General features: G+C 42.8%; 1 protein-coding gene across 4 annotated transcripts in view; it reads right to left on the bottom strand.

Moving 5' to 3' along the window:
* Positions 1 to 167: 167 nt before the first annotated feature.
* The window catches only part of MRTFA (myocardin related transcription factor A), a 114,011-nt gene continuing 92,714 nt past the window's right edge, over positions 168 to 21,464 (bottom strand). For 2 of the 4 annotated variants that reach the window (XM_070756071.1, XM_070756072.1), the window contains exons 8-16: positions 19,760 to 19,912; positions 16,835 to 17,088; positions 14,782 to 14,950; positions 12,286 to 13,389; positions 11,482 to 11,577; positions 11,209 to 11,373; positions 7,134 to 7,316; positions 6,402 to 6,462; positions 168 to 3,894 (exon numbers count right to left, since the gene is read on the bottom strand). In XM_070756071.1, coding sequence (XP_070612172.1) covers positions 3,395 to 3,894; positions 6,402 to 6,462; positions 7,134 to 7,316; positions 11,209 to 11,373; positions 11,482 to 11,577; positions 12,286 to 13,389; positions 14,782 to 14,950; positions 16,835 to 17,088; positions 19,760 to 19,912 — 2,685 coding nt within the window. In that variant the 3' untranslated portion in view covers positions 168 to 3,394. Of the gene's footprint in view, positions 3,898 to 6,401; positions 6,463 to 7,133; positions 7,317 to 11,208; positions 11,374 to 11,481; positions 11,578 to 12,285; positions 13,390 to 14,781; positions 14,951 to 16,834; positions 17,089 to 19,759; positions 19,913 to 21,464 lie in introns of all 4 variants that reach the window. The other 2 variants (XM_070756068.1, XM_070756070.1) reach the window with 1 other exon arrangement.

Below are 21,464 nucleotides of genomic sequence, written 5' to 3'. Positions count from 1 at the left end.
TTAATGCTGGTAGTGGAGGAAAACTTGCCACTTAAATTTTGTGTCAATAGCAATACCGTGAAGCAGTTCTGTATTATTCATGTGCTAAATGCCTTTGTCTGTATTTTCACCATGGCAAATACATGTTATTGATAATGCCATGACCAAAGATAAGATGTACAAAAATGCTAGAACACAATTTTTTTAATAAAATGGATTTTTAAAATATCTGTAAATGAAAAAATAATTTGATTTATCCATTCTTTACCCTTCCCCAATTTCTCATTACATATTCTTTTCCAGTTGCATGTTCATTCTCGTATCGAATCCGTAAGCCCTACACTTAAGACTCCTCCCTGTTTTGCTAATTACGTTTGTTGATGGATACAGGAAGAAAATGTGCATGCTGATCCAATACATGTTATACAACTATGATTATCAGCAGAAAAATGCATATGTTCAGACTAGAGGCAAATTCTTATTTACTGGATGGGGTAAAGGGAGAATTAGAGAAGATAAATGACAGATACTACTTTATACACTGGAGAAAAACGGACTCCGATGTAGATCCCAAATCCCCTTCCATCCCAAGTAATAACTCAAAATCCTTTTACGCATTAGTAGTGTTCTGTCAGAGCTTTTCATTTTGTTTTTGTAATTTGCTTGTGGTGAAATTTCTTCTTTCAGACACAGACAGTTGCTGTCATAGCACCTTTTGAGATAAAGTCCTCTTGTTTGAAAGCTTGTTCACTGTTCTCCGACTGAGAGGGAGAGGCAAAAGGCTCATATTGATCTAACTACTGCCTCCCACTGATATTGTCTTATTGTACGGTATACAAGTTTTATTATCCAAACTGCCCAAAAACTATCTTTGCAAACTAGCCGCTAATCTAGGTAATTGGTTGCATGTCCCGCAGAACATAAAAGATGAATTGTTGTTGTTAGTTGCGAAGTTGCGCCCAATCCTACGGACGACATTCCTCCAGGCCTGTCTGTCCTCTACCATCCCCCGGAGTCCGTTTAAACTCACACAGACTTCTTCAGTGACTCCATCCAAAGGATGAATACATTCAGCAATTCTAACGATCAGATTTCTGCAGACTGATTTTTACTAAATCTGCTTCACTTTGCAGTTAGCTACCCTAGAACTCTGGCTAGGCACATAACTGCAACTGACTTTTCAAGATGAGGCTCTTCATCGTGAAGGGGTGTTAGCAGAGGTGGGCTGCGAAGGTGGAATGGTGACGTGTGCTTGCTCCCATGCCTCCAAGCGCTAGCAGTCTAGCGCAATTATGCTACTGCATTGCGCGCGGATATAATTTTGCTACCTGTCCAGGTGTAGTAGCATAATTGCGCTGGACTCCGCTAGTGCTCGGAGCCATGGGGGCACGTCACCGTTGCATCTTAGCAGCCTACCTCTGGGTATTTTATAAACTCTATAAACTGTTAAGAGAATTGGAAGTTAAGGAGTTTTTAGAATTCCATGAAACTAGAGAAGTTTCAACAGGGAAAAAGCTTGTGCCAACAGACCCATGAATTCTAATATTTAATGGCCTATGCAAAAAAGTTAAACTTTTAATAATAATCCAAGGGCAAGGTATATGTTCCAATCCCAGTTTACAAAAAGAAGCTAAAGGGAAGCATCACCTTATAATGAGTGGATTAATTTCATTAGCTTTCTAGAACAGTTTTGAAGAGATATGTACAGTTTACTAGGTAAAAAATAAAGCCAAGTTTCAAGAGGAAAGACACGGATTTACAACCACATTTCACAGTAGCAGGGGTTATGGCTATGTAAATTTCCTCTGTGTGATAGCACATGCATCTCCATACCAAACTCTCTCCTTTTTGGAAGAAAGTTGATGTGTATGTTCCTTGAGGTTCTGATTTTGATTGAAAGATGTAAAGTGTTGACATCAGTCAGCCAAGCTATCCAAGGAGAGGTACAAACTGCTTTAAATGCAGCGATGTAATGCAGAGATTACTTTCTTATGAACCCAGTTGCCAATACAGAGAAAGCTATATTTTGTGTGCAAAAACGGAGAACAGATAAATCTGTGAATAGTACATTCTCTCTTGAAAGAGCAGGGCATTGCAGCTTAAATGCTGCAGATGTTCGACTGATAACCAGTCAGTTCTGAACTCCATTTCTTCAAAACAGCACTATGTTCCATAGCTGGAACTATTAGAATAATTTCTAAAGGAATTGCAGAAAGCTGAAAATACTGTACAACTGTCTTGATTCATGGCAAATCCTGCCTGGTAAGATACCAGAAACAGAATAATTGTCCCTCCGTTTATTTTTTCATTGGGGCAATCCAGAACAATGTTAAATAGCAAGAATTGTTCTCTAAGTTATAATATAATGTGGATTTAGCTTTCTTAATAGACAGGAAGCGCATATACTACAGCATTATCAAGAAAAAGGTTTTTTTAACTAGACTGTAACTCTCCAAACAGATTGTAAACTTCATCAGTATGAATTCATCCTAATCTTCCATTTCCTTTCCCAGATGAGTCATACTCTAGGTCAGTGATGGAGAACCTTTTTTTCCCTCGGGTGTTGGAAAAGCGTGGGCATGTGCTATCGCATATGTGCGAGTGCCCACACCCATAATTCAATGACCGGGGAGGACGAAAACAGCTTTCCCCACCCCCTGGAGGCCCTCTGGAGGCTGGAAATGGCCCATTTCCCAACTTCTGGTAGGCCCAGTAGGCTCGTGTTTCACCCTCCCCAGGCTCCAAAGGCTTCCCTGAAGCCTGGGAAGGGTTAAAATGTCCTCTCTCATCCCCCCCAGAGGCTCTCTGGAAGCAAAAAACGTCTTTCAAGAGCCTCTGTGCAAGCCAAAAATCAGCTGGCCACCACACACACATACATTGGAGCTGAGCTAGGGCAACAGCTCACGTGACAGCAGATATGGCTCCGCATGCCACCTGTGGCACCTGTGCCATAGGTTTGCCATCACTGCTCTGGGTGAAAATCTTTACAGTGTGGACAAATTAACTTTTTCCAATGTTTTTAATGCTTTCTAACTAGGTAGATTCAACTCCAGCAAAGAGAACTGTTTTGCCAAAGAACTTTTCTGGATTCTTTGCCTAGAACTGTTCCAACTTCTGCCAAGCTGCTTATGTTGAAATATTTGTAGTTATTCATACAACTCTGATGCAATTGCTAAATGTTTGAGGAAAGAGCCACATTTCAACAAACCACTGGAAAAGTGGAAGCTTTCCTGAGATTGAATTTTCATTCAGAAAACATCGTGGGTACTTGCCCTCTTGATTCTAGCTTTACAAAAAGTGGTCAAAACTGGAAAGGGAGGGGGGGGGAGAAGGTTCATTAGATGCAATTTTTACTTGAATTCCTGCTCATCTCCTACACCCACCTGTACTCCCTTCAGTTTACTTGGTCAAAAAATTATAAGCAAGAATCCCAGTGCAGCTGCAAATCATGTCCATCAAGGAAATCTGTGGAGAAGAGGCTAGGAGTTGCGGTACTGAGGGGTGTAAGGCTCATCACTGGCCCTCCTGACAACTCCAACCAATCCATGCTGTCCAAATTGGGTTCTGCCAAGTCCAAACTTGATCCCCCAGCAGACTCGGGGGCAAAGTGCAATTCTGATGTGTCCATAGGTGATGATGGATGGTCCAGGATAGCTGAACTGCTCAGCATTTCACTGTAGAGATCTATTAGGGGCTCGGTTCCATCCGGGACTGCTGTCAACAAAGAGAGACCAGTGGTACTCTCTAAGAAGTCTTCCAATCTGCCCGGTGGATTAACAGAGCTTGGGTGACTCAAAGGTCCCTGCAGACAAAACTCTGAGGAATGATGATTGTTGGGTGGAGATGGGCACCTTGGGGTAACAGTGGGGTCTTTCTTTGCTGGGGAAGACTGGTCTTTGAATTGAGCTGAAATCTCTGCTGGAGAAAAAGACATGTAAATTAGGTGTTACATGCACTCTGAACACTAATGATATTGCCATTAACTCCTTACTACTATTGCAGCCCTTCAGGATTACACACATCCTTGCCACCTTCAAAAGACAGTGGTGATTTCGTACCAGTGACAGGGGAGACGTTTTCTCACTCTTTCATCCTGTTATGCTCATTCAAGGCACCATGATTTACGTCAAAAGTTCAACTTTTCACCTTTTGGGGAAAACCTAAGCTTCTATAATTAATATCCACTATCTATTTTCCCCAGTTCCCGCACGTAATTTGGAAACCAAAGTTCAAAATATGACCCAGTATAGCACTAGCAATAGCACTTAGGTTTATATATCACTTCATAGTGCTTTTACAGCCCTTTCTAAGCGGTTTACAGAACCAGCATATTGCCCCCAACAATCTGAGTCCTCAAGTTCACCCACCTCGGAAAGATGGAAGGCTGAAGTCAAGATGGTGAGATCTGAATTGCTGAACTGCACTTAGCAGTCAGCTTAAGTAGCCTGCAGTACTGCACTATAACCACTGCGCCAACTCAGTGTGATCTAGCAGCTTCTGCACTCTACACACTGTTATGTTACCTTACAACCTAGCAGGCCTTTTTCTTCCATTAGTATACCAGTATTGCGTGGAAAGAGTAAATTTCTTAAGAACTGGAGCACCTGCAGTGTACTTCATTTTGCCCCAGCACTCATGGTAATGAGGGAGAATGGACTACAGTGATCCCCCGCTCGTTGCGAGGGTTCCGTTCCAGGACCCCCCGCAACGAGCGGGTTTTCGCGAAGTAGCGCTGCGGAAGTAAAAACACCATCTGCGCATGTGCAGATGGTGTTTTTAACTTCCGCAACGCTAGCGAGGAGCCGAAGATTGGGGGCGGCGCGGCTGTTTTACAACGTCGCCGCCGACATGGGGGGCTCGCTAGCACCCCCCGAACCCCCAACCCGGGTTTGGGGGGGTGCTAGCAAGCCCCCCATGTCGGCGGCGACGTTTTAAAACACCGGCGCGGCTTTCCAATGAGTCCCGAAGACAAACACGGAAGTTTGACGTTTGTCTTCGGGACTCATTGGAAAGCTCCGATCGTTTTAAAGCACGCGCGCTGTTCTCCGCTGACTTCTAAAGCGGGGAAGTTCGCTAGGAGTCAGCGGAGAACGGCGCGCCTGCTTTAAAACGATCGGAGCCGGCTGGCTCCGATCGTTTTAAAGCAGGCGCGCCGTTCTCCGCTGACTCCTAGCGAACTTCCCCGCTTTAGAAGTCAGCGGAGAACAGCGCGCCTGCTTTAAAACGCGCGCCTGCTTTAAAATGCGCGCCATTCTCAGCTGACTCCTAGCGAACTTCCCCGCTTTAGAAGTCAGCGGAGAACGGCGCGCCTGCTTTAAAACGCGCGCCTGCTTTAAAACGCGCGCCTGCTTTAAAACGCGCGCTCTTCTCAGCTGACTCCTAGCGAACTTCCCCGCTTTAGAAGTCAGCGGAGAACGGCGCGCCTGCTTTAAAACGCGCACCTGCTTTAAAACGATCGGAGCCGGCCGGGCGAAGGGCGAAGGGCGAGCAGGTGGGCGAGCGGGTGGCCGGGCGAAGGGCGAAGGGCGGGCGAGCGGGTGCTGGGGGGGGGCTTCGCCCTCCCGCCAGCAAGAGGGGGAAGACCCAGGGAAGCCGCCCAGCAGCTGATCTGCCCGGCGCCATCTACGCATGCGTGCCCATAGAAAAAAGGGCACGCATGCGTAGATGGTATTTTGACTTCCGGGTTCAAAATTCGCAAATTACCCTGTTCGCAATGGTTGGGGACGCAATAACCGGGGGATCACTGTACAGTGATCCGTCGCCACTTCGCAGTTCACCTTTCACGGCTTCAGTGCATCACAGGTTGCTGAAAGACCCGGAAGTGAGCGCGGGTGGCCGCGGTTTTGCCAAAGACGGACCTTCTCCTTTAACCCAAGCAGTAATGAATGGAGGGTAGGCTTGTAGCTGAGTTAGCCGGTCCTGGCGGCGGCATGGGAGGGGCGGGGGAAGGGCTGGGGCTAACTCAGCGGCGCACTTGCCTTGCCAAAGACCCCACTTTGCTGCTGGGTGCGGAGCGGAGCCTCCAGGAGCCCCTCGTGAGGATTACCAGAGAGAGAGAGAGAGAGAGAGGGAGACATAGAGACGAGAGGTAAAGTGGGGGGGAGTGAGGGAGAATGTGTGTATGTCGGAGAGAGAGAGAGAGTGAGAGAGAGAGAGAATCCTACTTTGCGGATTTTCGTTTATTGCGGGTGGTCCTGGAATGTAACCCCCGCAATAAATGAGGGATCACTGCACTTGGGGGGGGGGTTTTGAGGGTCACACAAAGGGACCTTAAGGATTATTTATCGTCATTCCCCTGGTGCTTTAAGGAAGAATGGCCTTTCCTCTGTGAATTGATACATAAAGCTGATACTTTTAAACAATTGGACTAAATGCATTAGATGCCATACAGAACGACCGACCGGAAGCTCCTCTCTTCATACCTCCGTGTTCAATTAAAATATCAAACAAATCATCCATTTGCTGACTTGAGCAGCCATTCTCCTAAAAAAGAAAGAAGGGAATAATTTTGTTCACTGAGTACATTCAATAGCAATGCAGCAAGTTTATACATTATAATTCTCACCCTGTGGCCAAATAATCAATATAATATAGGATACGAGGCTATGGAGACGGGCGGCACACAAATCTAATAATAATAATAATAATACAGTAATAATAATAATAATAATAATAATAATAATAATAATAATAATAATTTTTAAAAAAACCCGCTAACCAAGAGCTTTAGCCCCCTCTTCTTTTCTGCTATGAAGACTCAGTGGTGGGTGGCTAGCTGGAACGCATAATTGGGCTTGCCAATTGGGCTTCTGCACCCGTGCAGGTATCAAAATTGCGCACGGAGACACAAGTGCGCTCATGTTCCAGCAAGGTTTTTTGCTTCCAGATGTGCAGAAGCGCATGCGCAGACGCAAAAAAACCTCACCGGAACACGGGCGCACCTGCATTTCCGGGCACGATTTTGCTACCTGCATGGGCGCAGAAGCATAATTCCGCTCGAACTCATGTAGGCGAGCCCAATTAGGCGTTCCGGCTAGCAGCCCACCACTGCGAAGACTACACATGAAATATGGCAGGAGGTAACCTTCAAAGCCAAGGGATAGACCCACACCAAGCGCTTTCCTAATTTCTCACAGCAAAGCAGTTATTCTCACCTCGGAGGACTTGGGTTGCTGCTTCACAGCTTCCTCATAGCCTGGTGGTTCTTTCATCACCACTGAGGTGGCCTGGAGAAGCAGCGGTGACAAAGTGCCGAAGAAGGACGGGTTCTGCTTCTGCTGCTCAAGGTCCATATGGGGAGGAGAAGGAGGAGCTGGAGAGCTTGGCTGAGAGAGAAGCTGTGAAGGAGAAACAAGTCATAGGCGGTTGCAATTCTTTGAAATCAACTACAAAGCAAACGTTCAGGAAAGTATTTGATGATGCACTCTGGCTGCTCCAGTTTTTACTTTTTTCTTCTTCTGGACAGGATGGCTCATTGTATCACTCCTATCATTTAGATAATGCAATCTATGCCTCATCCAATTCATGATGGATTTCTTCATTCTAGGAAGTTCTGTGGTCTCTTTTTGTATGCCGCCCCTCTCCGGAGACACTTAACTAAACTTTACAGTGGTACCTCTACTTATGAACTTAATTCGTTCCATGACCAGGTTCTTAAGTGGAAAAAATTTGTAAGAAGAAGCAATTTTTCCCATAGGAATCAGTGTAAAAGCAAATAATGCGGGCATCGGATTGGGGAAAACATAGGGAGCGTGGAGGCCCTGTTTCCTCCCAGGAGATTCCTAGAGAGGCTCCATGGAAGCTTCTCCCTGCCTTTACCAGCCCCATTCCCTCCCAGGAGATTCCTAGAGAGGCCCCAGGGAGGTTTCTCCCCGCCTTTTCTGGCCCTGTATCCTCCCAGACTCCTAGAGAGGCTCCATAGAGGCTTCTCGCCACCTTTTCCGGCCCTGTTTCCTACCAGGAGATTTCTAGAGAGGCCCCACAGAGGCTTCTCCCTGCCTTTTTCAGCCCTATTTCCTCCCAGGAGATTCCTAGAGAGGCCCCACAGAGGCTTCTCCCTGCCTTTTCCAGTTACAGTTTCAGAGGCTTGGGTTTGTAAGTAGAAAATAGTTCTTGAGAAGAGGCAAAAAAATCTTGAACACCCGGTTCTTATCTAGAAAAGTTCGTAAGTAGAGGCATTCTTAGGTAGAGGTACCATGGCATATGATAAACTTCCTAATGTGTTGCCTTGCATCTAAAAAGGACAATTGAATCAAATTAATTTGACACGACTAATGAGAGCAATCATTTGATGACTAAAAGCATCAGGTCATAAAGGGAAATTAATACCCCCTAATCAAAACACTCAGAGAGATCTGAAAATTAAGAGGAATATTAAAAAGCCATCTGAAAAGTTAAGGCATGCATTTGTGGAAGACTTCAACTAATCTCAATTTCAATCCTCAAACTGACTGGAAAGTTTTTGTTTGAACTATGGCAGAGAGATAACATTCTTTCATTCAATGAGTAACTGTAAACTGGAAGAGCTAGTTTTGGAACTAATGTGTGTAGGGGGAGGAGAAATGCTGGACTTATTTTTAAGTGATTCTTAGGCTTTTGAGAAATACATGTAATTGAATCAATTGGAAACAATCCAGCATTCAAAGAAATAATAATATATATAGTACATAGTAATTCCAACACCGTCATAGTTAACTTCAAAAACAAAACAACTCAAAATTGAGAAAATCGGTGAAAAGGAAAATGAGGCATGGCTGAAAGTTCAAAGCTTCCTCTAGAAATATTTAAGAATACATAAATACAAAATACAGATACAGTGATACCCCATCTTACGAACATAATTGGTTCCGGGACGAGGTTCGTAAGGTGAAAAGTTCGTAATACGAAACAATGTTTCCCATAGGAATCAATGGAAAAGTGAATAATGCATGCAAGCCCATTAGGAAAATCCAAAACGTTAAGTTTTTTTAAAAAGCGGTGGGCGGACAAAGTGGAGGAGAACAGAGTGGGGACAGGTGAGCCGAGGAAGCATTGGGCGAGGAAATTTCCCCCATCTCGCTGTCAAAATGTGTCCGTGGGAGACTCAGCCATCCATCGCCCACTGCCCCCTCCTGCCAGAAGCCCGCAAAGAGCCAAAGCTGGGTGTGGAGAAAGGTGAAACTTTCAGCTCCTGGATGGACCGGAGAGCCTGGAGACGCCACCTTCCCACCCGCCTGCCCTGCCGATCGCCCTCCCTCCCTCCATCAACAGTGCCTGTCCCACCCTCTCGAAGAGCTGCACCGAGGCCGCCCGGGAACCACTGCTTCCAGGAGGGTTCCCCTAGCTAGCCTCCTCTAGATCTGCCGTTCAAGGCTTTGGTAACTTTGGAGGATCCCTGCCCAGCACACGCGCGCTCTCCCGGCACAACTTGCCCAGAGGATTTTTTCCCACCTCTCACGATCCCTCCAATGCCCCAACCTGAACTTTAGCTTGCGTGAGGAAGGGGGTTGGCTCCCCACACGGGAGCCACCCAAAGGCGAAATATGATTTGAAAAGCTCTGGTGCGCAAAAAGCTTGGGGAGAGCATGATTTGGTAACGTGGGGAGGAGGAGGAAGAGCCGGGCCGGGAGGAGGAGGAGTGAGAGGAAGGCAAGATCTGCTCCCAACACCCATTGGGAACGCGGAAACCAAGGCTTCTCAGCCAAGACTTCTGAAAGAGACCGAGCTTTATGCAATCTCTCTTGGGATTAAAGGAGCGGGCGCTCATACACAAAAAGAGGTGCTAGAAACACACGCTCAGTATCGGAGCGTCTTTCCTGAGCCTGAGATATCAAGGAAGAGATTTGGAGGTGGGGGGTGGAGGTGCGTGTGTGAGAGAGAGAAAGGAGAAGGGTCCTTTCTCAGAGTCCACAGAGATCTACACTGATGCTTCTTTTATAAAAGAATCTCAAGGGGGGGGGGGGCTGGCAATGAAAAGAATCCAGAGCCCTCTGGAATCAACTCCGCCAGAGATTAGAACGGCCCCCACCCTCCTTGCCTTTCGCAAATTACTCAAGACCCACCTTTATCGCCAGGCATGGGGGAGTTAAGATATTCCTTCCCCCTAGGCCATTACAAGTTATGCATGGTATGTTTGTGTGTAAGTTTGGTTTTATAATAAGGGTTTTTAGTTGTTTTATTAATTGGATTGTTACATGCTGTTTTTTATCATTGTTGTTAGCCGCTACGAGTCTGCGGAAAGAACAACAACTCTGGCTCTCCCTCCCATTCTCCACCGATTTCTGGGCAGCTTACAATGTAAGCAACCCTTCCTCTTCACAAAAACAAGTTAAAAATGCACTCGGCTCAATAAGCAAGATGGAGCATCTGAAACCTACCCAAAGCCTCCCAAACATATCCAGCAAGCCAATCCATTCAACCTAAACTAAGACATGGGAAAAGGGCAAGATCTTTAGCCTTCCTGAATGCCATCAAGTTGGAAGTCACCAATAGTTGAGCAGCCCCCCTTTCCAGAGAACAGACATTGTGCCATAGAAAATATGCTTCCTAGATCCCAACAGATAATTTATAATAATAATAATTTATTAGATTCGTATACCACCCCTCTCCGGAGACTTGGAGCGACAGCATACTGTACAAATCTAATACATTAAAAAAAACTATAGCTAAAAATCCTATGTATTACTCAATCGAACGGTACAATCACACCATGTATCATAATTATTATTTTGGGGGGGCAGAGTGACATAGATGAGTCTTAAGACTCTTGCGGAAGGCAAGGAAGGTGGGGGCAATATGAATCTCTGGGGGGAGCCGATTCTAGAGGGCTGGGACCCAAACAACATTGTCTGGTTGACGGGACCTGGAGAAGGCCAACTCTGTGGGACCTAACCGGCCACTGGGATTTATGTGGCAGGAGGCGGTCCCGTAAGTAATCTGGTCTGATGCCATGTAGGGCTTTGTAGGTCATTACCAACACTTTGAATTATGTCTGGATTCGCTGGCTGGGGGTTTCTTGGAGTTGAAGTCCAAATATCTCCAAGTTGCCAAGGTTGGGAAACACTGGCCTACAGGCATCGGGACTAGACCTAGTAGCCTCACTTGGAGAGCCTGGAGTCAAAAAGTATAATTAAGTATCATTAGTGTACTGGTGATGCAGGACCCCAAACTGGCTAGATGACCCAATGCGGTGTTTCATGTAGATATTGAACAAGAGGCTCATCTTACGGTATTGGGACCTGCTGTGAGTACCTTTTTTGTCTCGCTGCACTGGCCAGTTTTATCAGGAACTCTGGCATTCGTCGGTCCTTTGTGGAAGCCGTTCAGGAAGAAAGGCTGCAAGTTGGGAGGTGCAGAAAACGATAAGATCGTTTGTGGCAGCTGTCCGGTGACCATTTGCAGACCTGACTTCTGACACTATAGAAGGGATGAGAAAAAGAATTAAAGATCAGATCCTGATTGGTCCATTGATTTTAAAAAGGAAAAACACCGTATGCAAATCAGGGCTACGGTTAGGGACACTACCTTCTGGGTGGATTCCTTTGGAGATGGTTCAGGAGATGATGGAGAGTCCTGTATAGGTGGCTTGTTGGCTGCTACTGCAGATGGAGATGACATTCTCTGAAAAAACAATATAGGACTGAATGTTTGTTTCAGGTGCCTGAGTAGCAGTAAAGTAGCAGTGCAGCAGAGAGGATTTACTCCAAGGGAAAACAAAATTTGGGCCTGCAAAACCAATGAATTATCTAGAAAATGTAGATGAGATCTAGTTTAACAAGAACAGACAATTTATGGTTCCTATTGTTATAACAGCATGATTTCATTCTGGTAAACCGCTTTCAGCAAGAAACATACAAAGTTTTGTTCAAAAAGTTGTGCATGTTAAACTAAATTATTAAGACAATAGAACAAAAAGGACAAAATAACTCGAACTATTATGAAGTATGCACTAAATGGTATACAACTGGACTAAAAAAAAGGAAAGATTATGAGACAAATTTGTGAGAAGAAGATACAGGACAATGTAAACATACAAAATATCGTAAATATTGTAAATTATTTCAGTACGGATCTACACCCAAATTGCATACATTGTTATTATATAACAATGTATGCAATTTGGGTGTAGATCCGTGCTGAAATAATATGATGTTTAAAGACAAAAAACAATAACAAAGCCTTAAAAAATAAACTAAATTATTAAACCAACCCTGTTGCTCCAACATTACCTTTACATTAGTTTCTTCAATTAATGTTGTGCCTCTGTGTGTGTGTGTGTGTGTGTGTGTGTGAGGGAGAGAATGCAGAGGAGTTTGCACATTTACTTACTTTCAAGGGCAATGAGCTGCTTCCTAGGTTCTCGGGAGGCGAGAGGCTCTGCCTTTCAGCATTCTGGTTGGTCACAGTGAGGACTAGGTGAGTGCCTGTGGAATCGGTGATGAGGGTAGGGGGGGAAGCCCCTTTGATGAAATCACTGAAGCCCCCACCATGCTGTCCAAGGAAAAAACATGAGGTCTGACAGGGTGGCTCAGTTTCAGCAGCTAGCACCTCCTGCTTCACCATCACTGCTTTCTTTGGCACTGAATTTGTATCCAACGTCTCCATTTGACTGGTGGTCTGCGTGGGTCTCAGTTGGTCAATTTGGCAGTTCAGCTGCTCCATAGATTGGCAACTCAGGAAACCCTTTTCGTTCTTGATGGAGGCACCAAAAATGGAGGGCTCAGCTCTCTCTTCTCCGACAGCTGCAGCTGACGGTGGTTGTTGGGACCTCTTTTCTTTCTCCAGCTGCAGCTTCAGCATCTCCACCAACTGCTGTTTCTGTTTTAACATCCGGGTGAGCTCCTCAATCTGCTTATCTTTCTCCTGCAGCATCTGGTCTTTATTCTGGGCCTCCATGTCTTTGTTGTGGTGGCTGCTGATGATGGTCGACTCCACCATTGACATTGAATTCATGCCACTGCAAGGTTTACCTTTGGGATTCTCTTCTTTTACCAGAAATTGGACTGGCGATGCTTGTAGAGTAAGATGAGTCAAGGGAGAAGTCACCATTTCCCCAAAGGCATCGCCGCTGGTTGAATTCTCATCTCCGGCGCTCGTCAGAGAACGTTCAGAAGGAGTGGGTGACACAGGGGGAGTTGAGCCTGTGCTCCCAAACTTCATGACACCATTGCCCGTGACGGTGGCTACAACAACCTCTGCTGAAGTAAGGCCCGTACTGACCAGTGCAGGACCTGTACTCAGCCGAGCAGCTGGGAAAGCTACCACCACTTCCGTAGTTTTCGGGAGAATTGCTGTGTTAGGTTTCGGAGCAGCAAGGACTCGGCTGGTTACACCGTTCTGCTCTTGATAAGCTTTGAGCCGCTCAATTAAATCTGTCTTCGTACCCGACACAGGCAAGGCTCTTAACTTCAACTCTTGCTTTAGCTCCGCCACCTATCAAAGAGTTAGAATTTTATCAGTAGTTATATTAGCTAAGACAACCTTAGTTACTAGGGCTACATCAAATCACAGTTGGAAGGTAAACCTGGTGGATATATCCTTTCAATTCTTTTTTTTTTTAAAGAAAGGTTGCCAAATATTATAAAGCATAAAACAATGAGCACAAAGGTTTCATTTTCAAAGGACAATCCCATCACCACCAATAAATAAAACGTATGGTCAGCAGCGTCAAACGCATCAATTTCAGTGATAATATCACCATTCACCAATAACGCAACAAATAACTTATACCACATTTTTATTAGAGTGGTTAACAAATTTTAAAGGCAAAGACAACATACTATTTAAATGAAATGTGGTAAAGATCCTGCACTATAATTTATAATATTGAATGAACAGCTGGCCAAGTAATTACATTCTATAATTAGGTAAATGAAAGTGACAGATTACATCAAGCTGATGCAAACATGCAATTTAGGAATTACATGATCTTAAACCTGATCTAATATTACCAGAACTATTCGTAATGCAATATGCAATTACAGCCTAAATGATGCTTCTATTATTGCGGTAGTAATGACAACTCACCCAAGAATAATACAAATACAAGATGACTCCTAGATGTATAAACTGGAAATTTTAGTGCTATAGTGCCTCAACCTTAAGGAAAACATTAGGCATTACCGTATTTTTCTGAGTACTGTATAAGACACACTTTTCCCTCCCTTAAAGAGGCTGAAAATTTGGGTGCATTTTATATTCTGAATGTAGCTTTTCCGAAGCTTTTTCTTCCTGCCCCAATGAGGTGTTAATGATTTTCCCAGCTCATACTTTACAGACTTTTTCATTGTTACTCTATCTGAAGAATGTTTTTTCAGCCCTAAGTATTTGCAGGCTTTTTTTCATTGCTCTACTTGCTCAGAATAGCGTTCTTTTTCAGCCCTAACAAGGTGCTAATGATGTTCCCACCTCTTCCTGGCTTGCAGGCTCTTGCAATGTTACTCTCTTCCAATGAGGTTTTTTTAACCCCTAACCAGGAGATAAAATAATGCGCTGAAGCTGACCAGACTAAGCACGCTAGCCAGATGAATACCTGGTAGGCAGATTATTTTTCCCTATTTTCCTCCCCAAAAACTAAGGTGCGTCTTATCCTCCGGTGCGTCTTATACTCTGACAAATTCGGTATATACTTATATTCTTGATCTATTTTCTAATATTTTATTCTTGCTTTATAGCTGCTATATTAACTACCCCATCAGAAGGAATCTGAAATACTTTTCCTTACATTTGGATTTCTGCTTTGCTGCATATTCACAATAATGATTATTTTACTTGCATTTTATATCTAATATTTCTTCTCAAAGCAGCCTACAAATGCTTGGTTACCTTCATGTCATCAAGGTTAGCAGGGAGAGGCCCAGGTTTGCCTACTGGAGAATTGCTATTTTGTCGCAAGAGCCCATTGGAACCAGAAGAAAAAGAAGAGGCGTTGCTGGCAGCGGTGGAAAGACCCCGCACGGCTGGGCTGCAGTTGCCATTCTGTTCTCCTAGGGGTCTGAACGGGAAAGAAAGAAAGAGGGAACTGAATAGCCAGCTACAAGAAACAAGCTACAAAAACTCCAGGCTTTGCTTCTGTACTTCCCAGAGGCGGTTGAATATCCACTTTATTTTCTTTCTTTTTGGGGGTGTGTGTATGTGTTTCACTTCATGATGTCATCTAACAATCCAATGCGTATAAAAATGTACTGGCAACCCAAGTAGTGGGTTGAACCCGGTATATGTGGGATCGGTGATCCAATAGCAGAAATGGAGATGTGCATGCATGTCCGTGTGCCCGCGTAAGATTTGGCTTCTGTGCATGTGCCAGAAGCGAAATCTCGCGTGAGGATGCTCTTGCGCGTGAGATTTCACCCATTTTCACCATTTTTTTGCCAAAAATCGCCAAAATCTCACTCACATGAGATTTGGCTTCTGGCACGTGTGCAGAAGCTGAATCTCGCACCGATGCGTGCGTGCCCGCCCATCGGATGTGCGGCTGCACCAGTCACCAGGAGCGTTCCGGTAGTGCCGGTGAAAAGAAACCCTTGCCTGTGCCAAACCCTAAAGTAAATGCAAGCAATTGCTGCTGCTTTGGTGTTTGCTTTCAGCTGTACTCTGTGATAAATCATTAAAACTTTTCTTCATATTTTCTTATTACTTATGTTTAAATGCAGTAGAAACAGAAAAATAAATTGTAAAATGAAGAGATCGTCATAAGAACTTTATATTCCCTCATGCTTTTCACCATGATGAAAAGCAGACATCTAGCGAATTTCTTTCAAACATTATCTTTTTAGTTTCACTCTATACTGTACTGATTATTTGTTAGATTTTTTTTATGCCACTAATATCATCTCTAAGTCAGTCAAGGTGGCGAACATACATAACGTTCCTCCCGGCTCCTGTTTTCCCCACAATAAGAAGCCTTTGAGGTGGACTGAATATGTTGACTGGCCCAAAGTCACCCAGCCAACTTTCACGCCTAAGGCAGGATTAGGTTCCTGGTTTCTGAGCCTGATACCTTAACCACTAAACTAAACTGACTATTGTTATTTTGTTACCGGTATATGCAATCCCAAGTCTGCGTATGGTAGTAGCTTGTGAAAAACAAATCTGTTGAGTTTACTGAGAAAGCAATAAACAAACAAATACTGAATTAAATATATGCATTGCTGACTGGGGCACTTTGGAAACCTCTCTTTGGCATTATACTGCCAGAACTTTTGGTCACATAAACTTCTTTCACTACAATCTTAGATAGCTGGACTAATGTGTACAGTGGTACCTCTACCTAAGAACACCTCTACTTACGAACTTTTCTAGATAAGAACCAGGTGTTCAAGATTTTTTTGCCTCTTCTTAAGACCCATTTTCCACATACAAACCTGAGCCTCTGAAACTGTAACCGGAAAAGGCCTCTCTAGGAATCTCCTGAGAGGAAACAGAGACGGAAAAGGCGGAGAGAAGCCTCCATGGGGCCTCTCTAGGAATCTCCTTGGAGGAAACAGGGCCTCCACCCTCCTTGGGGTTTCCCCAATCGCACACATTATTTGCTTTTACATTGATTCCCATGGGAAAAATTGCTTCTTACAAACTTTTCTACTTAAGAACCTGGTCACGGAATGAATTAAGTTCGTAAGTAGAGGTACCACTGTACATACCTCATTTTCACTTACTTTTAATGTTTGTAAGCTACACTCCAGACCAAGTGAACGTTAGAAAGGGAAGAAATATGGCTCATGAGTGGATTAGGAGTTGACTTTATAAAGTGGATTAGGAGTTGACTTTATAAATCCCATACTTTGATGGGAATGGACAGAGAAATAGGCTTCAGTTCTGTTTATACTAAGCTCTCGAGAGGAGGAGGAGGAGGAGGTGGTGGTGGTAGTGGTGGTCTTACTTTGGTGGAGCTGGGAGGATGGTTTGATAGTTGTAGTGCTGTTGGTGCTGTTGATTGAGGATCTGGAGCTGCAAAAAGAGCTGTTGCTGCTGCAGGATTTTGGCATAAGATGAATCCATGGGGGGAGCTCCTTTATCCTGTTTTTGGTCCGGTGGAATATACTGATGATATTTCAGCTTCTTAACTTTTGGTTTCGGCTCCTTGGATTTTTTGCTACGCTGGGACTTCTCACATGAAGATTTTGGCTGGCTTTGCTATTTGAAAGAAAAAATAGGTGGTTCAGGATGGGATGGTAGCATAGTAAATATACAGTGTGACATTTTGAGAAATGATTGGCTGGTTTAATATCTTCCATACAATTTCTTCATTCTACTGATCTGCCCTAATAAATGTAAACCTATTAAATAAGTATAACGCTGCTAGTTTTTAACTAGTGCACTTCTGGGAATTGACATCCACAAGTCTTAAAGCTGCTAAGTTTGGAGACTCCTGGACTAATATAATGCTAATCTTAATATATACTAATTATATTATCTACATCAGTGCAGTGAACCTACATGAACAATCCTTAGACCAATTAATGTAACATCATTCCTGCAGAAATTAGACTGGCCCAAACTCTAACACTCTTTAGATCCTGCCAGCAGGCCTGGAGAGTCCAATAAATGACTGGAATAAGTGTGTATTGTCACCGGGGTGAGGGTGGGGTTATTACTTAATTATTTTAATTATTTTAATTTTTTATTATTTTTATTTCTTTTATTTTGTACATATATGTCCTGTAAGCTGCCTTGAGTTGCCATGTGAAAGTAGGAGGCAATATATAAATGTCTAATCCAGTTTCATATTAATTACATTTCTGTTTATACGTGTATAAATTCCAGGGCATTTATCATCTGTCAATGTTTCATAGGCTTCATCATATTTCAAACTGAAAAAAAGAAAGAAAATGATACAGCAAAGGAACCACATGTCATCAATTCTGGATACCTGTTAAAAAAATAATTCCATGCTGTTACAAAAACTATTTTATTTAATGATCTGCATGATATTAATCTACTAGCCAAAAGAAAAAAAGATCCTAATGTATCACTATTTACTTAATAAGGAATTGAAAACGGCATTGAAAAGTTGGTTCGTGATCCTGATCAAGATCAACTTTACTCAGTATCTCACCTAATCATTTAAACCCTGCTGTTCTGTTTGGGTCGTATGTGACCCGAAGCCAAGTTTGAGTCCCTGTAAAAAATTTTCCCTGCGTATCTGAAACTTGAAATTTCATGACTTTTCAACATTTCAGGGGTTCTCTCTATGAGAATTTTTTTGGAGGGGTGGGGGGTTTCTTTCTTGCTGAAAAACAAAAAGTCACACTTGTTCTGTTCCCGGGTCACCCTGACCCGGACCGAAAACTCTTCATTTGAAGTGCTTATGTTTGGTCAATTTGAAAACTTTTTTCACTTGGAAAGTAGTCTGAACATTTCTGCACACAATGATATGAAAATTGAACTGAAAATAATTATGCATATTGCTTTAATTTGGTTATAAAAGGCAGACCACCACCCCGTTTTTCTGAATTTTTTTCAATTTATAGATAGTTTAGCTTGCAAAATGTGTTCAATTTTACTAAAGTTGGTGTGGGATTGGTAGTTTGAACATTTCTGAATATAAGAAAAATATAAATGAACTGAAAGAAATGATTCTTATTGTCTTTTTAAAATCAGAAATAAGCCCTCCCCTTCCCCCCCTTGGCTGCTTGCAACCATTTTCACTTTTTATTTTTTTATGCTCCAAATCCGAAATATTCTTTAAAATCTTAGGCATTCATTTACTCAATTTAACAATGCTGATCATCATAAAAATATTTGTGGGGGTGGGGGCTAATTTTTTTCTGGGGAAAACAAAAAAGTCACGTTTACTCTGTTCGGGTCATATAGACCCGAACAGAATGATTTTTTTTAGGTATTTGAATTTGGTCTTTTTGAAAACTTTTTCCACTGGGAAACTAGTTTGAACATTTATGAACATAATGATATAAAAATTGAACTGGAAAAATTGAGACTTATATTTTTATTTTGATCAAAAAAACCCTCCCCCCATTCTTTCTGAATTTCGTGTCAATTTATATTTTTTAAGGCTACAAATCTCTAAGGAATTTTCCCCCAAAAGGTTTGATATACTGTACTAAATTGAACAATCCTGAACATAAGAAAAATATAAATGAACTGAAAAAAATGATTCTTATTTGTTTATTTTTGCCTCAAAAGGGCCACCCCCCCTCGGCCTTGCTTTGTGCCATTATGTTCACTTTTTATATATATTTGGCTAGAAATATTTGGAATATCCTTTTGAAAATCAAGCACATTGTAGCCAGAGAACTAATTTTATGAAAGAAATCCATTTTACTAAAAACAAGTATGTAAGTTTGAAATTAACAGCATAATTTTTATATAAATTGAAATAATTGAACACGGGGGGAGGCATACTTTTATGTGCAAAATAAACCAATATGCATCAATTTTTCTGGTTCAATTTTCATAACATTATGTTCAGAAATGTTCAAGCTACCAGTCCCACACCAACTTTAGTAAAATAGAATGCATTTTGCAGGCAAAATTATCAATAAACCTAAAACAAATTCACAAAAACGGGGGGGGGCACATTTATGTGCAAAATAAACCAATAAGGATTAATTTTTTCAGTTCCATTTTCATTCCATTGTGTGCAGAAATGTTCAAACTTGTTTCCAGGTGAAAAAAGCTTTCAAAAAGACCAAATATAAGTACCTAAAATGATCAATTTGCAGTCCGGGTCAAATAGACCCGGGAACATAAGATTAGGGAGTTTTTTCGAAAAGAACAGCAGGGTTAAATTGGCATCATAGACTTCTTGGCTGATCATAGCCCTTAGCCCTAGCACAAAAGATACCTTTATAAGAGTCGGAAGAGGTTTGGCAGCAGGAGGAGCAATTCCATTAGTGAGATTCAGAGGCACTGGAGGTGGCGGCTGTGGCAAGGGGGTTGGAGGCTGTTCAGACACGCAGGTTGTGCAGTCTGTGCTGATTTTTAACTGGCACACAATCTGCAAAGTAAAGGAATACGAATATGCCCAGGTGAATTTGCAGAAGACAGAATAAGCAGTTAGCAGGGGACTTCTACCGTATCGTGAAAAGGCAACTACAGTGGTACCTCTACCTAAGAACGCCTCTACTTAAGAACTTTTCTAGATAAGAACCGGGTGTCCAAGATTTTTTTGCCTCTTCTTAAGAACCATTTTCTACTTAACAACCCGAGCCCGGAAAAAATTCCGAAGAAATTTGAGAGCGGCACGAAGGCCCGGCCAGTTTCCTGCCATTCCCCCTGGGTTTCTCTCTCTGGCGCAGTGTATGGGAGGCAGCCTCGCTCCAGGTGTATGGAAGGCGCGTGCTCCTTCTCACAGCCTCAGAGTCAGAGTCCCTCTTTTTTTTTTTTTTTAAGCCTTAAAGTTTTGGATTTTTTTGATTCCCCTTATCTCACCTTCTTCCTTCTGCAGCGACTGTCCTGCTCTTCTTCCTCCTCCTCCTCCCACCCAAATTCCGAGCTTTTATTTCTCTCCTAATGGGTTTGCATGCATTATTTGCTTTTACATTGATTCCTATGGGAAAAATTGCTTCTACTTCCAAACTTTTCTACTTAAAAACCTGGTCACGAAACGAATTAAGTTCGTAAGTAGAGGTACCACTGTACTTGGTTACATTTGTGTGCTGCAAAATACAGATATGTAGAAAACCAATTTCCAGGATTAATCTCATCATAGAGCAAGAGAGTTAACTTCTTTCCATGGTCAAATCTGCAGAAAATAGGGGTTTATTTTTCCACAAAGTGGAACATCATTAAGGATGCTATTGATATCATGTCAGGCTCCAGTTTGAGAACCACTTTGATGTAGTGGTGAATGTGCTGGCCTGAAAACCAGGAGACTGGGAGTTCTAGTCCCTACTTAGGTATAAAAGCCAGCTGGGGGACTTTGGGCTAGTCACTCTCTCTCAGCCTAACCCACCTCATAGGGTTACAATTTTGGGGGAAACAGAAGGAAGGAGGAGCAGTGACGGGCTGCCAAAATTTTTACTGCCGCTGTGGGCGTGGCTTATTTTGTGGGTGTGGCTTGATGGTCATGTGACTGGATAGGAGTGGCTTGTCGGCCATGTGGTCAGGTGGGAGTGGCTTGACAATCATGTGACCAGGAGGTGGCTTAAAGGTCATGTGACTGGGTGGAGTGGCTTACCAACCAAGATAACTTTTTCAAATAGGTGCTTGGACTCTTTTTCAGTTGATTAAGTCCCATTATTTGAATAGCCCCAAAAAGGATAAATAATAGACAACATTATTTGTTGAGGAGCACAGTAACGTTTTAAGGTTTTGTACTGAGCCCACAAGGTTCAGCATGATAACGGATTAGGCAAGTAGCTCAATTTTCTTTAATTGCTATAAAAGCTCAGTTCTAGATAACGATTAAAATGATTAAAGCCTTTATGGGTAAAAGCATACTATTTAATTATTTCCTATTTTAAAAATAATTAAGGATCATATTAAGGTCACTAGAGAAGGAAGGACAATTAAAAAACTATTAAATATTCAATAAATAGTGCATAAAT

This window comes from Erythrolamprus reginae, chromosome 6, assembly GCF_031021105.1.
Source record: "Erythrolamprus reginae isolate rEryReg1 chromosome 6, rEryReg1.hap1, whole genome shotgun sequence".
Classification (NCBI taxonomy): domain Eukaryota; kingdom Metazoa; phylum Chordata; class Lepidosauria; order Squamata; family Dipsadidae; genus Erythrolamprus; species Erythrolamprus reginae.
Note: the sequence above shows the minus strand (reverse complement) of the source record. Positions and strands in the feature narration are given on the sequence as shown.